Source organism: Zalophus californianus, chromosome 17 (assembly GCF_009762305.2).
Source record: "Zalophus californianus isolate mZalCal1 chromosome 17, mZalCal1.pri.v2, whole genome shotgun sequence".
Lineage (NCBI taxonomy): Eukaryota > Metazoa > Chordata > Mammalia > Carnivora > Otariidae > Zalophus > Zalophus californianus.
Window position 1 is genome coordinate 35,625,226 of NC_045611.1, and position 21,459 is coordinate 35,646,684.

The 21,459-nt window shown below is 37.6% G+C and overlaps 1 protein-coding gene across 4 annotated transcripts in view; it reads right to left on the bottom strand.

Moving 5' to 3' along the window:
- Nucleotides 1–14,829: 14,829 nt before the first annotated feature.
- The window catches only part of PHKB (phosphorylase kinase regulatory subunit beta), a 304,320-nt gene continuing 297,690 nt past the window's right edge, over nucleotides 14,830–21,459 (bottom strand). For 3 of the 4 annotated variants that reach the window (XM_027620346.1, XM_027620345.1, XM_027620343.1), the window contains 4 exons: nucleotides 21,015–21,144; nucleotides 18,452–18,559; nucleotides 16,352–16,492; nucleotides 14,830–15,700 (listed from right to left, as the gene is read on the bottom strand). In XM_027620346.1, coding sequence (XP_027476147.1) covers nucleotides 15,563–15,700; nucleotides 16,352–16,492; nucleotides 18,452–18,559; nucleotides 21,015–21,144 — 517 coding nt within the window. In that variant the 3' untranslated portion in view covers nucleotides 14,830–15,562. The remainder of the gene's footprint in view (nucleotides 15,701–16,351; nucleotides 16,493–18,451; nucleotides 18,560–21,014; nucleotides 21,145–21,459) is intronic. The other variant, XM_027620344.2, reaches the window with a different exon arrangement.

Below are 21,459 nucleotides of genomic sequence, written 5' to 3' on the forward strand. Positions count from 1 at the left end.
TCCAAAGCTGTACCAGAGCTTGCAGGGAACAAAAGCTCCTGAGAGCAAACCCTAGCAGCTTGCTTAGCCGGGAACAACAAGGGTGGGGCAATTCCGCCTCCGGCAAAGACATTTGGAAACCACGGCAACAGGCCCCTCCCCCAGAAGATCAGCTCGAACAGCCAGCAAGCCAAGACCAAGTTTACCGATCAAGGAGAACTGGAGAACTCCAGCACTAGGGGAATACTGCACATAGAATTCATGGCTTTTTTTTTTACCATGATTCATTAGTTTTTCAAAGTTAATTTTTTAAATGTTTTTTTTTTAATTTTTCTTTTTCCTTTTTCAACCAACATCTTATCAATCCCTTTTTTAAAAAAAAAACATTTTTTATTTTTCATTTTTAGAGTCATATTTTATCCCTTCATAGTAGTTACCCTTATTTTTGGCATATATATGTAAGTTATTGTCTCTTTAAAATTTTGAGATACAGTTTCTTCTAACAGATCAAAATATACCCTAAATCACTAGTGTATGGCTTTTTTCTAGTCTCCTGCCTGATCACATTCTCTCCCTTTTTTTTCTTTTTCTTTTCTTTTTAAATCTTCTTCTTTTTTCAAACAACTTCTTATCGTATCAATTCCTTTTATAAAATCTTTTATAATTTTCATCTTTACAGTCATCTTCCATCCCTTCATTGTATCAACCCTTCTTTTGTACATATATAAGTCTTTCTTCCTGTAAAATTTTAGGAGGCACTTTTTTCTAACAGACCAAAATACGCCCAAAATCTAGTGTGTGGCACTGATCTATGCACTAGCCTGATCATATTTGATCATATTCGGTTTTTTTCGTATTGTTCTGTTTTTGTATTTATCTTTTTCTTTTTGTTTTTTTTTTTCTTTCTTTTCTCTTTCTTTTTTCTTTCTTTCCATTTCTTTTCCCTTGGTTTCAGGTCTTTTCTGATTTGTATAGAGTATATTTGCTGGGGATGTTGTTAATCTGTTAGCATTTTGTTCTCTCCATCATCTATTCTCCTCTGGAAAAATGACAAGACGAAAAAATTCACCTCAGCAAAAAGAACAAGAGATAGTACCGTCAGCCAGGGACCTACTCAATACGGACATTAGTATGATGTCGGACCTAGAGTTCAGAATCATGACCTTAAAGATACTACCTGGGCTTGAAAAAAGCATGGAAGTTATTAGAGAAGCCCTTTCTGGAGAAATAAAAGAACTAAAATCTAATCAAGTCGAAATCAAAAGGGCTATTAATGAGGTGCAATAAAAAATGGGGGCACTAACGGCTAGGATAAATGAGGGAGAAGACAGAATCAGCGATATAGAAGACCAAATGATGGAAAATAAAGAGGCTGAGAAAAAGAGAGAGAAACAACTACAGGATCACGAGGGTAGAATTCGAAAGATAAGCGATACGATAAGACGTAACAACATTAAAATATTTGGAACCCAGAAGAAGAAGAAAGAGAGAGAGGGGCAGAAGGTATATTGGAGCAAATTATAGCAGAGAACTTCCCTAATGTGGGGAAGGAAACAGGCATCAAAATCCAGGAGGCACAGAGAACCCCTCTCAAAATCAATAAAAATAGGTCAACACTCCGACATCTAATAGTAAAACTTACGAGTCTCACAGATAAAGAGAAAATCCTGAAAGCAGCTTGGAAGAAGAGATATGTAACCTACAATGGTAGAAATATTAGATTGGCAACAGACCTATCCACAGAGACCTGGCAGGCCAGAAAGGACTGGCAAGATATCTTCAGAGCACTAAACGAGAAAAATATGCAGCCAAGAATACAATATCCAGCTAGGCTGTCATTGAAAATAGAAGGAGAGATAAAAAACTTCCAGGGCAAAAAAAAAACTAAAGGAATTTGCAAACACAAAACCAGGCCTCCAAGAAATATTGAAAGGGGTCCTCTAAGCAAAGAGAGAGCCTAAAAGCAGCATACACCAGAAAGGATGACAGACACTATGCAGTAACAGTCACCTTACAGGCAATACAATGGCACTAAGTTCATATCTTTCAATAGTTACCCTGAATATAAATGGGCTCAATGCCCCAATCAAAAGACACAGGCTATCAGATTGGATTAAAAAATAAGATCCATCGATATGCTGTCTGTAGGAGACTCATTTTAGACCCAAAGGCACCCCCAGATTGAAAGGGAGGGGGTGGAAAACCATTTACCATGCTAATGGACACCAAAAGAAAGCTGGGGTGGCAATCTTTATATCAGACAAATTAGATTTTAAAACAAAGACTGTAATAAGAGATGAAGAAGGACACTATATCCTACTTAAAGGGTCTATCCAACAAGAAGATCTAACAATTGTAAATATCTATGCCCCTAACGTGGGAGCAGCCAATTATATAAGGCAATTAATAACAAAAGCAAAGAATCACATTGACAACAATACAATAATAGTGGGGGACCTTAACACCCCCCCTGACTGAAATGGACAGATCATCTAAGCAAAAGATCAACAAGGAAATAAAGACTTTAAATGACACACTGGACCAAATGCACTTCACAGACATATTCAGAACATTCCATCCCAAAGCAATGGAATACACATTCTTCTCTAGCGCCCATGGAACATTCTCCAGAATTGATCACATCCTAGGGCACAAATCAGGTCTCAACCGGTACCAAAAGATTGGGATCATTCCCTGCATATTTTCAGACCACAATGCTTTGAAACTAGAATTCAATCACAAGAGGAAAGTCAGAAAGAACTCAAATACATGGAGGCTAAACAGCATCCTAATAAAGAATGAATGAGTCAACCAGGAAATTAAAGAAGAATTAAAAAAATTCATGGAAACCAATGAAAATGAAAACACAACTGTTCAAAATCTTTGGGATACAGCAAAGGCAGTCCTGAGAGGAAATATATAGCAATACAAGCCTTTCTGAAGAAACAAGAAAGGTCTCAAATACACAACCTAACCCTACACCCAAAAGAGCTAGAGAAAGAACAGCAAATAAAGCCTAAACCCAGCAGGAGAAGAGAAATAATAAAGATCAGAGCAGAAATCAATGAAATAGAAACCAAAAGAACAGTAGAAAAGATCAACGAAACTAGGAGCTGGTTCTTTGAAAGAATTAACAAGATTGATAAACCCCTGGCCAGACTTATCAAAAAGAAAAGAGAAATGACCCAAATCCACAAAATCATGAATGAAAGAGGAGAGATCACAACCAACACCAAAGAAATACAAACAATTATAAGAACATATTATGAGCAACTCTATGCCAGCAAATTAGATAACCTGGAAGAAATGGCTGCATTCCTAGAGATGTATCAACTACCAAAACTGAACCAGGAAGAAATAGAAAACCTGAACAGACCTATAACCACTAAGGAAATTGAAGCAGTCATCAAAAATCTCCCAACAAACAAAAGCACAGGGCCAGATGACTTCCCATGGGAATTCTATCAGATATTTAAAGAAGAATTAATACCTATTCTCCTGAAACTGTTCCAAAAAATAGAAATGGAAGGAAAACTTCCAAACTCGTTTTATGAGGCCACCATTCCCTTGATCCCAAAACCAAAGACCCCATCAAAAAGGAGAATTACAGACCAATATCCTTGAGGAACATGGATGCAAAAATTCTCACCAAAATACTAGCCAGTAGGATCCAACAGTACATTAAAAGGATTATTCACCATGACCAAGTGGGATTTATCCCCAGGCTGCAAGGCTGGTTCAACATCTGCAAATCAATCAACGTGATGCAATACATTAACAAAAGAAAGAACAAGAATCATATGATCCTCTCAATAGATGCAGAAAAAGCATTTGACAAAGTACAGCATTCTTTTCTTGATCAAAACTCTTCAGAGTATAGGGATAGAGGGTACATACCTCAACATCATAAAAGCCATCTATGAAAAACCTACAGCGAATATCATTCTCAATGGGGATAAGCTGAGAGCTTTCCCCCTAAGGTCAGGAACGCGGCAGGGATGTCCACTCTCACCACTGCTATTCAACATAGTATTAGAAGTCCTAGCCACAGCAATCAGACAACAAAAAGAAATCAAAGGCATCCAAATCGACAAGGAGGAAGTCAAACTCTCACTCTTTGCAGATGATATGATACTGTATGTGGAACACCCAAAAGACTCCACCCCAAACTGCTAGAACTCATACAGGAATTCAGTAAATTGGCAGGATATAAAATCAATGCACAGAAATCAGTGACCTTCCTATACACCAACAACAAGACAGAAGAGAGACAAATCAAGGAGTCGATCCCATTTAGAATTGCACCCAAAACCATAAGATACCTAGGAATAAATTTAACCAAAGAGGCAAAGGATCTGTACTCAGAATACTATAAAATACTCATGAAAGAAATTGAAGAAGACACAAAGAAATGGAAAAACGTTCCATGCTCATGGATTGGGAGAATCAACATTGTGAAGATGTCAATGCTACCTAGAGCAATCTACACATTCAATGCAATCCCCATCAAAATACCATCCACCTTTTTCAAAGAAATGGAACAAATAATCCTAAAATTTGCATGGAACCAGAAGAGACCCCGAATAGCCAGAGGAATATTGAAAAAGAAAAGCAAAGCTGGCGCCATCACAATTCCAGACTTCCAGCTCTATTACAAAGCTGTCATCATCAAGACAGTATGGTACTGGCACAAAAACAGACACATAGATCAATGGAACAGAATCTAGAGCCCAGAAATGGACCCTCAACTCTATGGTCAACTAATCTTTGACAAAGCAGGAAAGAATGTCCAGTGGAATAAAGACAGTCTCTTCCACAAATGGTGTTGGGAAAATTGGACAGCCACATGCAGAAGAATGAAACTGGACCATTTCCTTACACCACACAGAAAAATAGACTCCAAATTGTTGAAAGACCTAAACGTGAGACAGGAGTCCATCAGAATCCTAAAGGAGAACACAGGCAGCAACTTCTTCGACCTCAGCCACAGCAACTTCTTCCTAGAAACATCGCCAAAGGCAAGGGAAGCAAGGGCCAAAATGAACTATTGGGATTTCATCAAGATAAAAAGCTTTTGTACAGCAAAAGAAACAGTCCACAAAACCAAAAGACTACTGACAGAATGGGAGAAAATATTTGCAAATGACATATCAGATAAAGGGCTAGTATCCAAAATCTATAAAGAACTTATCAAACTCAACACCCAAAGAACAAATAATCCAATCAAGAAATGGGCAGAAGACATGAACAGACATTTTTCCAAAGAAGACATCCAAATGGCCAACAGACATATGAAAAAGTGCTCAACATCGCTCGTCATCAGGGAAATCCAAATCAAAACCTCAATGAGATACCACCTCACACCAGTCAGAATGGCTAGAATTAACAAGTCAGGTAAGGACAGATATTGGCGGGGATGCGGAGAAAGGGGAACCCTCCTACACTGTTGGTGGGACTGTAAGCTGGTGCAACCACTCTGGAAAACAGAATGGAGGTTCCTCAAACAGTTGAAAAGAGAGCTACCATACGATCCAGCAATTGCACTACTGGGTATTTACCACAAAGATACAAATGTAGGGTTCCGAAGGTGTACGTGCACCCTAATGTTTATAGCAGCCATGTCCATAATAGCCAAACTGTGGAAAGAGCCAAGATGTCCATCGACAGATGAATGGATAAAGAAGAGGTGGTATATATATATGCAATGGAATATTATGCAGCCATCAAAAGGAATGAGATCTTGCCATTTGCAAGGACGTGGATGGAACTGGAGGGTGTTAGGCTGAGTGAAATAAGTCAATCAGAGAAAGACATGTATCATATGACCTCACTGATATGAGGAATTCTTAATCTCAGGAAACAAACTGAGTGTTGTTGGAGTGGTGGGGGGTGGGAGGGATGGGGTGGCTGGGTGATAGACAATTGGGTAGGGTGTGTGCTATGGTGAGCGCTGTGAATTGTGCAAGACTGTTGAATCACAGATCTGTACTTCTGAAACAAATAATGCAATATATGTTAAGAAAAAAGAAAAAGAAGAAGATAGCAGGAGGGGAAGAATGAAGGGGAGTAAGTCGGAGGGGGAGACGAACCATGAGAGACAATGGACTCTGAAAAACAAACTTAGGGTTCTAGAGGGGAGGAGGTTGGGGGTTGGGTTAGTCTGGTGATGGGTATTAAAGAGGGCACATTCTGCGTGGGGTACTGGGTGTTATGCACAAACAATGAATCATGGAACACTACATCAAGAACTAATGATGTAATGTATGGTGATTAAAATAACAATAAAAAATTTTAAAAAGACCTTTAGTTTAGCTCACAGTGTGACTACTCATTTTTGGGTGTATGTGTACACACATGTGCCTTTGGTTATAGTTCTAGTTGCATACTATTTTCCGTCTAGATATATGCTATTAGCATAATTAAATGAATAAGAATATTTTGTTCTTCCTAGAATCATAATGCAATTAAAGTTTATTTTTTTCACCCAACATTGATATTTTAACATTATTACTGGGTTGTTCTTCATCTCATGGTAAACTCTTATTTATATGTAAGATTATTAAGACTAGAGATGAATCTTTCTCTGTAACCATGAAACTGGAGTAACCCTGAAATACATAAAAGAGGAATAAATTAGAAGGGATTCTTTTTGTAAAAATTAAAAATATTATTTTTCATGAAAATAAAATGTACCACTCTCATGGGAATTCTGGCTCAGGGAAATATCTGCCTAAGAGATGAGCCACGGTGTCCAGGGTTCTAAGGAGAGCTATCCTTAACTGGGCCAGGGGACTCCATTAATGTGAGGAGGAAGGATGCAACAGAGCAGGAGCCAAATCAGCAGAAATGGAAGAAAGTTTCCTTTTTTGTGTGTTTACAATAAGGATGATCTTCCCTCCACTGAGGACACTATTTCATACTTGCTCTTTCTTAGCCATTATTGTCATTAAAAAAGATAGATGGTTAAAAATAAAATAAACCCAAATCAGCTGTTCAAGAAGGTGAGGCAAATAAGCATAATGAGATAAGAGCCCAAATCTGAAATCATGCAGATCTTGATTCTAACCCTTGCTCTGCCATTGACTTTGCATAGACTGTTTAACCTCTGAGCTCAGTTTCCTCATCTGTGAAATGGGAGTAATAACAGAATCAGTGTTGGGGTTAAATCAGACAAACCATGCAAAGAGGGTTTGATGGAAAATGGTAGGACAGATAAGTGGGAATTTCCAGTGGGCAAATAGAGATATAGTATGTATATAAGACAGAGAGTTCTGAGGAATGAGGTGATATTTAAGGCAAGAGAATGGGGGTGCTCTTTGAAAAACAGCACCTAGCAACACAAGGAGTGAACGTTTAAAGGAAAGGGGATGCACACAGTTACCTAAATGGATGATGATTAGATAAAATGGTAGAGTTGAAGGGACTTTGCAAAAATCTAGCCCAACTCAGTCACTTTAAGGAGAGCATCAGTGATTTGTCAAGCAGTCCACAACATTCAGAAAATGGGAGACCTGTGGCAGGAGACCAAGTTCTCGGATTCCCAGTTTTTGTCCTTTCTCACAGTTCTAAGCTTGAGACCAGGAAATGGTTGTGTGCAAGGTAAATGCTAATTAATACTGACCACTAGGATGACGCTGGCAATTGTAAGCGTCTTGGGGTAAAATAAACATGATTCAAGGAATTTTCACTACTACACTATTCTTTGTCCTCCAACATAGGTCAATAAGGAACCCCAACAAAAGCAAAACCAGAAAAAAAGGTTTTAAATGAAACAGTCCTTTAAATGAGGGCAGATTAATGATTTCAAAAGCTGGAAAGTAATTTTCCTTTTTTTTTTTTTATGGTATAAGAAAGTAGTAGAAAAAATCAGATTCAAACACTTCATTTCTGGTGGATTCAGTCCACTCCTTTTCAGCCCAGACTGGCACGTGAAGTGGACCAGAAGGAAAATTTGATTGCGCCGCCAAACTTCTAGGTCGTGAGCTGTGCTTCCGTAATTTGCAATATCTCCATCAAAAAACAATCGAATCTGAAGAGCTAGGAACGCCTGCTGCATGAAATATTTCTGATTACAGCACCCACTCACAGGCTCAGAAAACAAACACTTCTCTAAATGATCCAAACCCCCTGTGAATTTATTCTCTTTACTGGTGCTTTGGCCAGTATTTGAACCACAATTGCCACTTAAACCTGCCCCCGTAGTTCACTGTACTGAGCACACAAGATGGGAGAATTAATTACCCACCTGGTGCGGTATTTCTCTACCAAACACGGGAACATGGCAGGGTGGGCACTTGATGGTGAGTGACTGATAGTATTGAGTTTCTTCGTTCTCATTTTATTCTGGGCTCAAAAAGGAAGTGAAATAAGTGCACTTATTTAAGTGTACTTACTTAGTACCCTTCAGTGCTTTCAGCAAAATGGAACTGGGACCTGCCTTTTGTATCAGATGGATATGCCTCAGCTGATCTTTTTTCGAGGAAAGAGGATTAAGCCAGATTCCAGAGTAAATGGGTTTCTCTCAAGAGCTGCAGGGCTTGGAGCAGTTCAGGGAAACTGCTCCCTTCAGTCCCCACATCACAGAGGCACTGATGCTGTCCTAAGATGGGCAGGGGCTAGGGGACAAAAATAGATGAGCTTTGTTCTTAATAAAGCATCTTCGAACCAGTCATGCTACAAGTTTGAGAGTTTTCTAATGTTCATTTGTATCCTTAAAAATTTTTTTAATTCCTATGCATTTGAGAAATAATTATCTGAGTTCTAATTTTGTGATCTGGAATCTGACTGTTCAGTCATTTATTACTTGAGGGACTTTGGATAAGAGGCTTAAACTCTGTTCCTCAGTTTCCGGATATGTAAAGTGAAGATACTAATAGCTTCTACTTCACAATATACATATAGCACTATATGCCATATAGACATAGAGCACTTTAATATAAGGAACTAAGCCCGATGCCTAGTATATTAAGTGCTCAGTAAATGCAAACTATTATTAGCCCCTGTTCTTATTTAATCAGGCTAACTCTTGGTATAGCGATCTAATGTTTTCTTTTTTTTTTTTTAAGATTTTATTTATTTGTTTGACAGAGAAGGATACAGCGAGAGAGGGAACACAAGCAGGGGGAGTGGGAGAGGGAGAAGAAGGCTTCCGGCGGAGCAGGGAGCCCGATGCGGGGCTCGATCCCAGGACCCTGGGATCATGACCTGAGCCGAAGGCAGACGCTTAACGACTGAGCCACCCAGGCGCCCCGAGATCTAATGTTTTCTTAAAACAAGAAACAAAAAACAAAAAAACAGCTCTTGGATTTATTCTTTTTCTGTTTTTGAATTAGTTTCACTTGATCATTTTCTTTCTTATGCTTTCCTTAATTTGTTGTAATTTTAAACTTTCTTGCAATGAGTATTTAATATCCTTTCGATCTTGTTTGGTACTATGTTTAGAACTATAATTTTTGTCTGAATATGGTCATAACCATCTTTTATGTAGTAATTTGATCATAGTTTAGATATTCTGAAATTTCAGTTTTGGTTTCAATATAGAATTTCAAAATTTACAAGAGGTTAGCTTTTTTTCTTTTCTATTTTAGTTATTAAACTGTGGCCTTTTTTGTCCTTTTACTGGACATAAGAGAATGCAGTCTTCACTTTTATTGGGCATGGAGCTCAATGTGGGGCCCGAACTCACAACCCTGAGATCAAAGCCTGAGCCAAGATCAAGAGTTGGATGCTAACCGACTGAGCCACCAGGGCACCCCTCTACTATTTCTAATTTTGAAATGCATGATTTTCTTTGGCACCCGAAATAAGGTCAGCTTCAAAATGTTTCAGGGGAACTAGAAGGTGTAATCTCAGTAGTTTGGATATAGAATTAAATATTTATATATTATTGATTATATTATTCCCATGCTATCATTATTTGTTTGCAGATTTCATTTGTCATAGGTAAGTTGCTGATTATGTTTTTGTTTCTCCTTGCATTTCAGACACTTGCTTTATGTATCTTGCTGCTGACTAGAGTGAACTGCTCACACACACACTCAGTTTCATACTTTATATCTGTTAAACAATTCTTTACATTACATTTTTTCTGTCTAAATAACTGGAATAGTTTCTGTGTCCTGACAGAACACTGGCTCAATGGTTAACGACAGGTGATACAGCAAGCAGAGTGGAGCGTGGAGGTGGTATAGACTGCCTCACCGTCAGTCAGGAACTGACACTGAGGCAGTTTGGCCGTCGTCCACAAATAGCTACCACGTTCACCTCGCTCATTGTCATCCCAGCCCACAGGAATGGGGGGAGTGCATGGGGCGGGCAAGCAGGGAGATTTAGGGACTAGGCCTACAAGTGGCATTCACTATTTCTGCTCACATCCCATTGGAGAACATTCCACTGAGGTCACAGACCCATGCTCTGTGAGAGATAACAGAATGTGTGGTACATCTGAGCAGCCATATATGCCCTGCTGTAATTCTCTTACTATGGAAGTGGAGAATGGATTTTGATGGACGTCTAGCAATTTCTGCCATGATGATGTTTTCTTTTGTACATGGATTTAGACCATTTGTATTCTAGTTACAGATTTAATGCTTTTTTACTTTAATTAAATGTTGTCTGACAGTGAAGTGGAGAGCTGCCATTATAAGGCATCCGGGGACTGTCATTTTGTTTTCTGTCTTGTGCTATATGATCAGTTTTCTGAACACCACCCCTCCTACCTGGCACCTTGTGGTAATTTAAAATTACTTGTATTTCAAGAGGTAAACTTAAAAAAAAAAAACTTTATTTCTTGATTTATTAACTTTAAAAAATGAAGTGAATAATACTCCTTGCTGTGGAAAACAAGGAGATTAGCTCATTTATATCTCCTTCTCAGCCCCTACTGAGTTTTGTCAGCCACCTCTAGGCTTTTTGTCCCAGCCCATTAATTACATCATTTTAAATTGCTAAGTTTTTCTTTCAAGTCGCCTTTACATTCTTTTCTGTAACTGTAAATTGCATTGTTGTTACTATTAATATTTTAATGGATTAATCATTTATGAGTTCTTATGTATTTATTATGTTTTTTCCAATACTGCACTGTTCACATTGATTCTCTCAGTTGACTGGATTTAGTCAAGTATTATTTTCAAGAAAGATTCACCGTGTTATGATTCCTGAGTTACTGTGTATTGAAGAATTCTTTGCCTTTACAACTGGCTGGGAAAAAAAGTCTTAGGTCACACTTATTGTGTGACATTGAACTGGTGTGGAGAAGTTGAGCCCTAGAAGATGATGGGTTTTTTGGGCTTAACTTCTCCAAGATGTTTCAGTGTTGTTCATTTTATATCAAATTTTTTTGGAACATGATGTGTTGTCTTTACCTGCAGATTTAGTTCTTCCTTATTTAGGGAAAACTTTATATCTTTTTTTTTCTTTTGTGCCAACATGGCCTTCTCTACCTATGGATACCAATTTTCTTTATGTTGGATCAACCTTGTCCACCTCCATCTCTATCCTTTTCCATTAGCATTTACTCTGATTATCTCTCTTATGAAATACCACCATATCAGAGACCTTTCCATCACCATATGAAAACCAATGAGGTTTGTCACTTTTCCCTCGCCCTCATTTTTCTTCATAGCATTTATTACTATGTGTCACCGGTGTTCCCAACGTCAATTAGAACATAAGCTCCATGAGAGGAAACTTGTCTTTTTTTTTTTTTCCATTACCATGCCAGAACAGCATCCAGCATATAGTTGATACTCAGTATTTGACTGAATTATCTCAAGCTTTCCCTGTCAGCAAGTCAGTTTTCAGCTATGTATATTTTGTTCTTTGCTGTTTCTAATTTATGAAACTTGTTGCCTCAACTCTATTTTACTTATTGTATTGTTTTATTTTGTCTTTGCTTTCTTCTTTCATCAATTCCTTTTCTCTTTATTTTAGAGTATAGGGCATTTGTTGTGGAGGATGTATATTCAGAATGAGTTCTATATCTATTCCTTTTTTCCTATAGTATTTTTATAGTTTACAGGCAGCTTCTTTCCATCTTTCTCATGATTGGCACAGCAACTTTGTGGGTACCCAGACACAGTGAGGGTGGTCTTCTGAACCTCTTCCCAGCCTGAACTCTTTTGTTCTCTCCTAGCTGTTTCCAGCTGAGTCCCTCCTTCTCAGGCAATAATAAAGTGCCAAAGTTTACCCTGTTTGGAGGAACAGTCTCATACTGTAAGGCACTGTCCTTGGAAACAGGATGCCCTTGATTAGACAGAGTGAATTCAGATCTCATAGCAGTAAAATAAAACTTCAGAAAAAAAAAAGGTAGTCATCAAATGCAATCACCACTGCCCACAAGGCCCCTCTTACGTGATAGGACACAGGGTGGCAGTGCCTGTTCTCAGACTATCTATTGTTGTAGAAAATTGGTTCTAGGGGATTGTGGTCACCATTGCTTCTCATCTACCTCCCTCCCAGATGAAAAATCAAAACAACCACTCCCGATAGCGATTTCCTTCCTTGGGGAGCACAACTGTGGCAGTCATGTAGTTCATGCACTGCACAAAGGTGCCCAGTTAAGAGGGCAACAGTGGGCTGAAATCCAGTTTACACTTGGCTCTCTGAGCCACATGTCCTGGTATGGGGTTGTATCTGTTCAGTGAAAGGACCTTTTTCTTTGCACAAAGGTGCCTAACCCTGTGCCCACGGGGCTGAGTGTGCCCAGAAAGGGTGCCTTTTTCTAACTCACACAGATGTCATGTGGGCTGGCAGCGGCCCTGCTGGAGAATAATGCCAATGGTGGTGTATGTTGTGGGGGAAGGACTTCTACCCTGGAAGGACACTGTCTTTTTCCCCTAGATGCTGACTCAACCCTCATCTGATTCCCTAAAAATGCATTAGGTTTTTCATAATTTATCTACTGACCTTGTCCTCACCTTGTACAGCTTCTGGGAGACGCGAGTATAGGAGCCAAATACAAATCCCAATGAGTCTTTTGTCTTCCTGCTGCTTTATAGAGTTTATGGTAGGAGGTTGTACTGCCTCCTCTATTTGAATGCTGCTGGTTTTGTTTTGCTGATCCTTCCTCATTTCTCATTCATGTTTTTAGTTTCTGAAATACAGTAGTTGTAGGATCTGGCTGCCTACTACCATGCTACTTCCGGCTTCTCCTTGATTTAAACGTGGTCTCTCTGTGCTGCTATAACTGTGTGGTTATACTGTGTTGACTTCTCTGCTTTTATATGCCATCTATTTAATATGCATGCTCATGAAGGGCAACAAGCACGTCTGAACCTACTCTTCAGAGTTCTGGCGAAAAGCTAAATTTATTCAGGTGTCCTATAAATGTTATTTGGTGTCCATAAGGCACTGCAAGTTTATCACATATTGAAGATGACATAAAGATGATCCCACACTCTGATTTTTTTTTAAAAATTGAAATATGACTTTTTCAGACTTAAATAAAATGGAAAGAAATCTGGAAAACACCATGTTTCTTACAATGATAGCTCTGGAAATGTAGTTGGATTTGATATTCAGTCAGGAGTTTCCAACAGACGTTGCTTGTACAATAAACTTACACAGGGAATCTGCCATTGTGATAGAGGAAGCTTTAAATCAGATTTAAATCTTGTCATGCCTGGATAAATGTGCTAATATTTTCAGTCAGTCTCTAGTACAGCTGTTAAAACATTTTGGCTCTGTAGGCCAAATGGGACTTCTAAAATTCATATGAGTTCTGTGTTCTAATTCTTATTATGTTTTGCTTTTCTAGTTAGAAAACAGACATTGATTTCTGTAGAGGTGTACATCAAGGTTTACTGATTCCAACATATCTTTCAGTACAATAAATTTTGAATTTCATCAAAACACAAAGTTGGTACATATGTCACAGATCCTGAATGCCTTCAGCAGCATGGGAAAACCAGAATCCTGCATATGCAGCATTTAAGTAGGAAACTAAAACTCATTCAGGAAATATATATTTGCATTTGATGTTTGATTTCATTAAAGCCAGTGACAGGTTTCTGGCAACTCTCCTTAGCTTATCAGACTTTTTAAAAATTCTTAAAAATACAGAAGTTTACTTTCCTCTAGATTTCAGCAAATATTAAATATTCCAAGGTTTTTTTCTCTTTATTTCCAGATTCTCCAGCTATGAAGCGTCAGTCCTCAATTCTCCATGGGCTTCAAATTTTTTTATGCTTGTTTTAGAAACTAGGTTCATGACTATGTTTTCACCAACTCTCTTAATTTATCAAGTAATTATCTTCTTTGTCATATCCCTCTCCTTAAGATGTTCTATAAGATCAGATTTTACCTTATTCTTCTCAATTTTGCCAACCAGTGCATATATGATTTCTTATGCAAGATCCAGGCAGTACACCTCAAAGTTATGAGAAATTTGCCTGACTTGCAGATTTTTCCATGCGCTCACACACCCATTTACTTGATATCAGTTTGACTTGTTACTGAAGCCACTTGTTCTATGTTTCTTAGTTCCTTTCAAGACTCTACAAATGGGCTGCATCCTTTATGTAACAAGTTTGACTTCTCAGGTGATATTCCATAATAAGACTGGTCAGAAAAATGACTCTCTTTTGGTCCATGGCTCAAACTAATGGGCTGTACTGTAACATTCAGTAAGAATTCATAAAACTTTAAATGTTTAATCTATTTTCTATTTTTATTAAAGTTTGCTTAAGTAAATTTGGTAGCAAAATATGTGTAATGGTAGATACCATAGATTCCTTCCACTCTATCTCCAGATCAATTATGTTGAAAATATTCACGAGTAACAGACTTAATATTATGAACAAGAGAATAAAAAAATGTGTCCAGATATATTAATTCAGAAATAAAATTTAATGATTTTCAATTTTGTTTTTACTAGTACAAACTAGGTTAACAGTCCATTCTTCTGAACAATCTTACACATGCCATATTTTTAGTAAGAGCTCAAAGAAAATGTCTGATTAGGTGTAGATTACACTGTATTTTAGCCCACCCCTAAAGTCAGCACAAATACAAAATCACAGTCATGTTTACAAGATAAAAATTGTACAACAGCTCTGTATACTAAAATATTATCAACAAAGCAGTTTCTGAGAATCAAAACATCAGCTGGCAGATTTGCTTTTATGATTTTAATATTTTTTTCTAATATGACAATGCCACTAAGTTCACCATTCTTTCACTATCTTTTCATTTCCTGTATGCATTTCTAGCTAGCAAATTCATTTTAATGGCAGTAAGTTGGGAATTTAGTCCAAAGAGCAAAGATTCATTTTGATGAGTTATTTGATCATAAAACATGCAGTGGTGAACTTTCAATTCATTAACTATTTCTATTGTTCATTAAATATTATTATTGTAGTTGGCATAATAATCATGAGAACTTTTTTTCCACTTAGTTAAAGCATTTCATACCATTAGTTTGACTACGGCTTGCAAGAGGTCCAGTAACTGCCAAGGGTATGGCAACCACCTCACCAACAAAATCAGTCCATACATTAAATGGCAGCCTGAACTAAGTTTCAACACAATACTTAACACACTTCTAGAAAATGTGTCTCAACAGAGCCTCTTACAACCTTCCTCACTAGCTAACCAGACATGGGTCATCATTGCTTGGTTTGACTTCTCCTTCTAGCAGCAAATTCATCACAACCTTTGTCAAATAGCTGCATGTTCCTCTTTTTCCCAGTGGAGGAATGTTGTAAAAGGAAGTCATGTCATCCTACAAAGGAAAAGAGTAAGCAAGTCGTTTGATTTTTGTTTGTAAAGAGTTGACAGGTAAAATCAGTGTCAGCCTAGGGGGAAAAATAAATTCAGAGAAAGATTTCCTCATGGAAAATACAACCTTCTTGAGGTTTTCTTTCATTTTCCTAAGGCATCTTCTAAGCATATAAAGCAAAGACAGACATTTTTAGTATTCTCCTCTTTGCTGATAATTTTTATTTACTTAGGGAACCTTTTTTCAGATGAGCATAAAATATTAAACAGAGAGCCTGTAAGGGACTATATTAGGTAGTATACACAGCACCAATGTAGCCTATTACACATTCCCATCTTCCCCAGAATTTAATTTTATAGCCTTCTGGAATCTATGGCTCCTCTCTGGTAAAACACATTTTAACTGCTAACTATATAAAGGAAATTTATGTCTTCCCAGTTTTCTTTTTAGTCAGAGCTTCATAGCTGAACTGACTAGTAATTAGCTAAAAAGTACCACTAATTTCTCGAATAAGTCCGACTTCCCCCTGCCCCTCAAATACTCCATTTTACACTCTATAAATCTGTTTTGTAAGTTAAATGATAAGAGATTAGGGATATTTTGAACAGTTGAGACAATGAAAAAATTCTACAAAAAGCTCTTTTCTCTACTTACTTGTTTTTCAACTTCCTTTAGTCGACTCTCATCTTTTTGAAATTCATGAAATGCTTCTTTCACCAGTTTGTCTAGATCTACTTTGTCTTGAAATTCTAGCTCAGGGTTTCTTTCCAGTACAATGGATACAACCATTAGTAACTAGAAGAGACAGACATTGAAAGCCAATTATATGAACCATAAAAGCAACACAGTCTGGACATGTTTTCATTCTTTACTCAGACTGACAGATGACCCTGGAATTCCACAGTGTGTTCTGTACAATGATTGACTTTAGGATCATTGTGAATGGACTCTTTCTAATCTTGCAAATTAGTAGCGTAAATTCTGTTTGGAATCTACACATTTTTTTCATTGTGTATATCTTTGTAGTTGTGCAGAAATGTTTTTAGGTCACGTAAATGAAATAAGAAAAATGATTTTCCCAGTCCTGTCTACAGTACATAGTGCTCTATTCACCCAAAATGTCTGAACTTTCTGGCCTTTGGGCATTAATCCTTGTTGGCAAGATACTAAAACCAGTGTCCAATGGAGCTGGCAGGCAACAAAGCCAAAGAAGGCAGGTGAGGTCCATGGAGACTCTGGATCTAGGCTCATGATCAAATGACTTGGAGCCCAGGACCCCAAAATGAGTATAATTCTGTGACATCATAGTGTTTCTCAGGGGATGGCTATGTTTGAAAAGATATACCTAACTCTGACCTCTTTATGGTCTGAGTACTACTTGGTCTGCATATCTTAGTTTAATGCATCATCCTATTGTCTGACTATCTCATACATTCACCCTAAGTAGTAACCTCCATTTGAGATGACATACTGCTAGACACAAAGATTGTGTCTGAGTATACAATGTTTGGTAAAGACTTTCCAATGATGATTACGGCTCCTACTCTGCACATGGAACAGGAAAAAAGACTTCATAATTCCGAGTTTGGGAATCTTCCTGACTGTACTTTCTCTAAATGCCTCCAAAACAGAACCTGAAAGAACCAATAGAAACACTTTCAGAAAAAACCCAGGTGTCACAATGTGGGAGACGTTGGAGAGGGCTTTTGCCAGGAGAATATGAAGTTTTGCTCTAGTTCTAAAGAAAAATTTCTTCTACAAAGGGACCCTCGTCTGGTCAACAAGAAGGACCTCCATGTCCATTGTAGGTCCCAGATGCTGGGCACTAGACACTGAATGGCTAATAGCATAAAAAAGGCATTCACCCTTCCAATAACCCCATCTCTTCCTGACTCCAGGCTGCCTCATTCCCACGTGCTATGAAACTGATTCTGGTTTGATAATGTCTCTAAATCCTGGCACATCTGAGGTAAGACTGAATCTCACTCAACTCTGACCAGATTTCAGGTGCCAGGTCCAGCAGTTCCTGAGAGCTTCTGCCTCACCCAAACATATTACCCACCCACAAGAAACACAGAGTCTGATGGAGACATTCCCAGAGAAAGAGACAAAAGTGAAGATGCGCTATATGTTAAATCCATTCATTATGAGGATTCTCTCCATATTTGGTATAATGTTTTAAAATGGCAAAAGAGAACGTACATATACCATGCATGTGTGTGTGTATTTTAGCATTTAACTTTATATAAAATGATACAGCACAAAATTACATGTCTTCTCTGTTCACAGAGAGATGTTTGGAAAGATGTCTCTCAAAATATCAACACTGATGATCTATTGCTAGTGGGTGTGGAGAAATTTTTTTCCTTTTTTTTCTATAATTTTCTGAACTATTAAAACTTTCTACAATAGTCATGTGCTATTTCTGTAAACAGAAAAAGAAACTGAAATTAAAGCAAATAGGAAAAGGCCACTTCTTGTGTTTTTTACTGGTGGTAATGCACTTGCTGTTGAGGGATAAGTGCATGACTGAAAAAGCTGGGCAGTCTTTCCACACTGAAGGATTTAAGAGGTTTAAATTGTTCATGTACCTTGACTTGGGTCAAGGATGGCTATATTGCCTAAGACTCAACTAGAGGAGATCCAGGTTACATAAGGAGTGGAATTCCTGGTCTCTCTTGAGCAGTTTCCTCTATGTTAGTTTTCAGGGAGCAGATAGCACTTCTTCAGCAATCTGCATTTCTAAATACAAACCTCCACAACAATCTGTCTGTACTTTGGCTGGTCAATATTTCCCAACATGTCTTCAACAAGGAGAGAGAAATTCATCTCATACATGGTCATATCTGACAGGGTTGGTTGCTGAAAAAAATAACTCAATATTAACATGCTGCATTGTTATACTGTGGTTCCCATTTAATAGAGGACTTTCATTTTCTAATCAATAACCTTTTTCAGGTTCTATAAAACCTTAGGGAGCATTTTCAGCTATATGACTGGATTTTATATATGTCAAACTACTGACGCCAACCAGCTGACTGTTGTGATAAATTAAACCTCCTATTTTTAGTAGTTATCTTTACTATACAAATGGTAAGCGAAAGGGACTACATTGGAAATCCACTTCAACACACAAAAGGAACAGTGAAAAATTGAGACAACAAATAAGAGTACATATTACTTTCAGAATTAACACAAGAAGTTATGCTTGCTGTCAGACTTTAGCATGTAAGTCACTTGATATTGAATTTACATCATTTTTGTGGCAGGTCCTTTCTGAGCTGGCAGCATAAAAATGCATACAAATAAGCAAAAACAACATTGTATGTAGAAATGGCAAGACAACACAGAAAAAAAAGCAAAACTAAAAGAATTTACTCTACCCTTTCTACTTCATTTAAAAGAAGAGTATTGCATAGTCTTCCATTCACTTTTCACAAACCAAATGAAAGCAGCAAATAAATTCAAATCCAAATGCAAACCCAAATCTGGGCATGGTGGCTAACCCTCAAAGGATTAAAGAGAAGAAGACTCTAAATGTTAGGTTTGTATGGTGGTGAGCAGATGGAGTCACCAGACTTATTACCAGAGATGCAGAAATGATGAGTCATATTTATTTGCTTCCACCTCAATGATGATTTACAGTGAACTTAATCATAGCCTCAGAACAATGTGTATCTACTTACTATTCCAAATGGGACACAGCAAGAATGTCCCCTTGAAATCAAGTGACAGCAAACTTGTTCGACCTGGTATAATAATGCATCGACTCTATAATTTGACATGGTCCATCTATTGTATTCTATATTCAATACAATCTAACATATTATTAATGCTTACAGGTAGTACCTGGTTTGGGGAAAGTGAAGCCCAGTTGCTAAACACAATAATTATAATTCTTCAGATGTCTAGCAAGGGGATTAGTAGGGCTACAGAAGGAAAGAAAAACCCTGTCATGGTTTCATATCAATTTCCTTTTAAAATATCTCATTTGAAAAGTCAACCTGGCTACTGTGCAACCGTGATAAACCTGGAGAAGAGACATCAAGCCTGCTTCATTTCCCACTCTCTGGAAGAACTTAGGGCTGGCAGTAGAGCAGAGAAGTTAAGACAAAAGGCTTAGAAGTTGAATGACCAGGGATGGGGTAGGGGATAGGTGTCACACTTGGGGTCAACTACTTCCTAGATGTAGGACTTTGGGAAAATAACTTAGCTGTGCCTCAGTTTCCTCATCTGTCAAGTGGGAATAATAAAGTACCTACCTCAAAAGAGCGTTGTGAGGATTAAAGCTTTGAGCACTTAGAAAAGTGCCTGGAACATAAAAAGACTTAACATGCATCTGCTGTTATTTTTGTTAGCAAAGAGAGGATACAAAATATAAGTGTACTGTGTACATAGAAACAAAATGAGTGTGGGTATGGGTATTTAAGAATACTATATTTGAATAAGGACCCTCATCAAAAATAATTTGGTTGACATTTCAACACTAAAAACAAATATGGTACTCCATTTCCAAAAGGCCTAGTTATTCTTGTTTGTGTATAAGCAGAATGAGTTAAGAGGTCAGTATTAAATAAAATAACCAAATCAAAGAAGAGCCCAGTTTATGTAACTTGGGAAACTATCTGAAGGAGGGGGCACTAATTCATTTGGATCAAAGCTAAGTTATATCCTGAGTAAATTAAGTGATTATCTATGATCTAAAAAGTTACAATTTTCACATTTACCGAAATTCACTCATTTCCTTATCCATAGCATTATTAAGTCACCTTGCTTCTTAGGTCTGATCTGGTTCTGTCTTTTGAATGTATGTTTTATTATTTGTGAGGTTCCCTAGCACTGGCCCACTATCACTTGGTGGTAAAGGAATACCAGCTTTCATAGTAAAGCCAACATAAGAAAGCTTAACTTCACTAATAAATAAACAAAAGAAGGACAGCTGCTTGGCAAAAGGTTTGGCCATATGGTTCCTTTAAACACAGAGCTTCCATGAAACATTTGAAATATAATAATATAAAAAAATTTTTTATTAAATACAGCTTTTAAGCAAAATATCCTTTTGGTAAAGCAAGGCTTTTGTATAGAGGGGCACTAAAATTAAAAAATTAAAGTAACTCAGATTGGGGAAAAAAATTTCCAGTCCAATTGATTAGGTATTTTATTTTCTAATAGTTCCTCCCTTCAGGTTCTGGATACCCTCCCTTTAAATACTCTTAGAAAATGGAATAAGCAGAAAGGTTATCGGCAATGCAGAGGAGGAAAGAATTCCCTACTCCTTTAGATTCCCTTAAATGACATAAATACAGTGGGGCTGTACCTGTGGCAAATGCTTCCCAGCTACAATGATACCATTGGGCGTGCGCTCCAGGATCTGCCATACTCGGTCATAAAACCCAGCAGGAGTTCTATTCAAAGACCCGTCAATCTGACGCCTGTTCAGCCAACATCTATAGACCAAAAGAAAATGCCTCAGAGTTGAAATGCAAGCTTGTTCTCATAGAGAGCAGGGCTTTCAGTGTAGATTAATTGTTCCAATAGGGTGAAAATAAAAGCTAAAATCCATCAATGATGCATATCTACCATGTGTTACAGAGGTTACTAAATATTTCCATAGTGAAAACAAAGTTTGCAGGGAAGAAGAAAATCCCCAAGATTTTAAAAAATTTAATAGGCAAAATGATATTCTCTAGTAAGTTATAAGGTTGCTCACTATGTGATCAAATGACTTCCTAATATGCAAAAAGCTCCATTTAAAAACACAG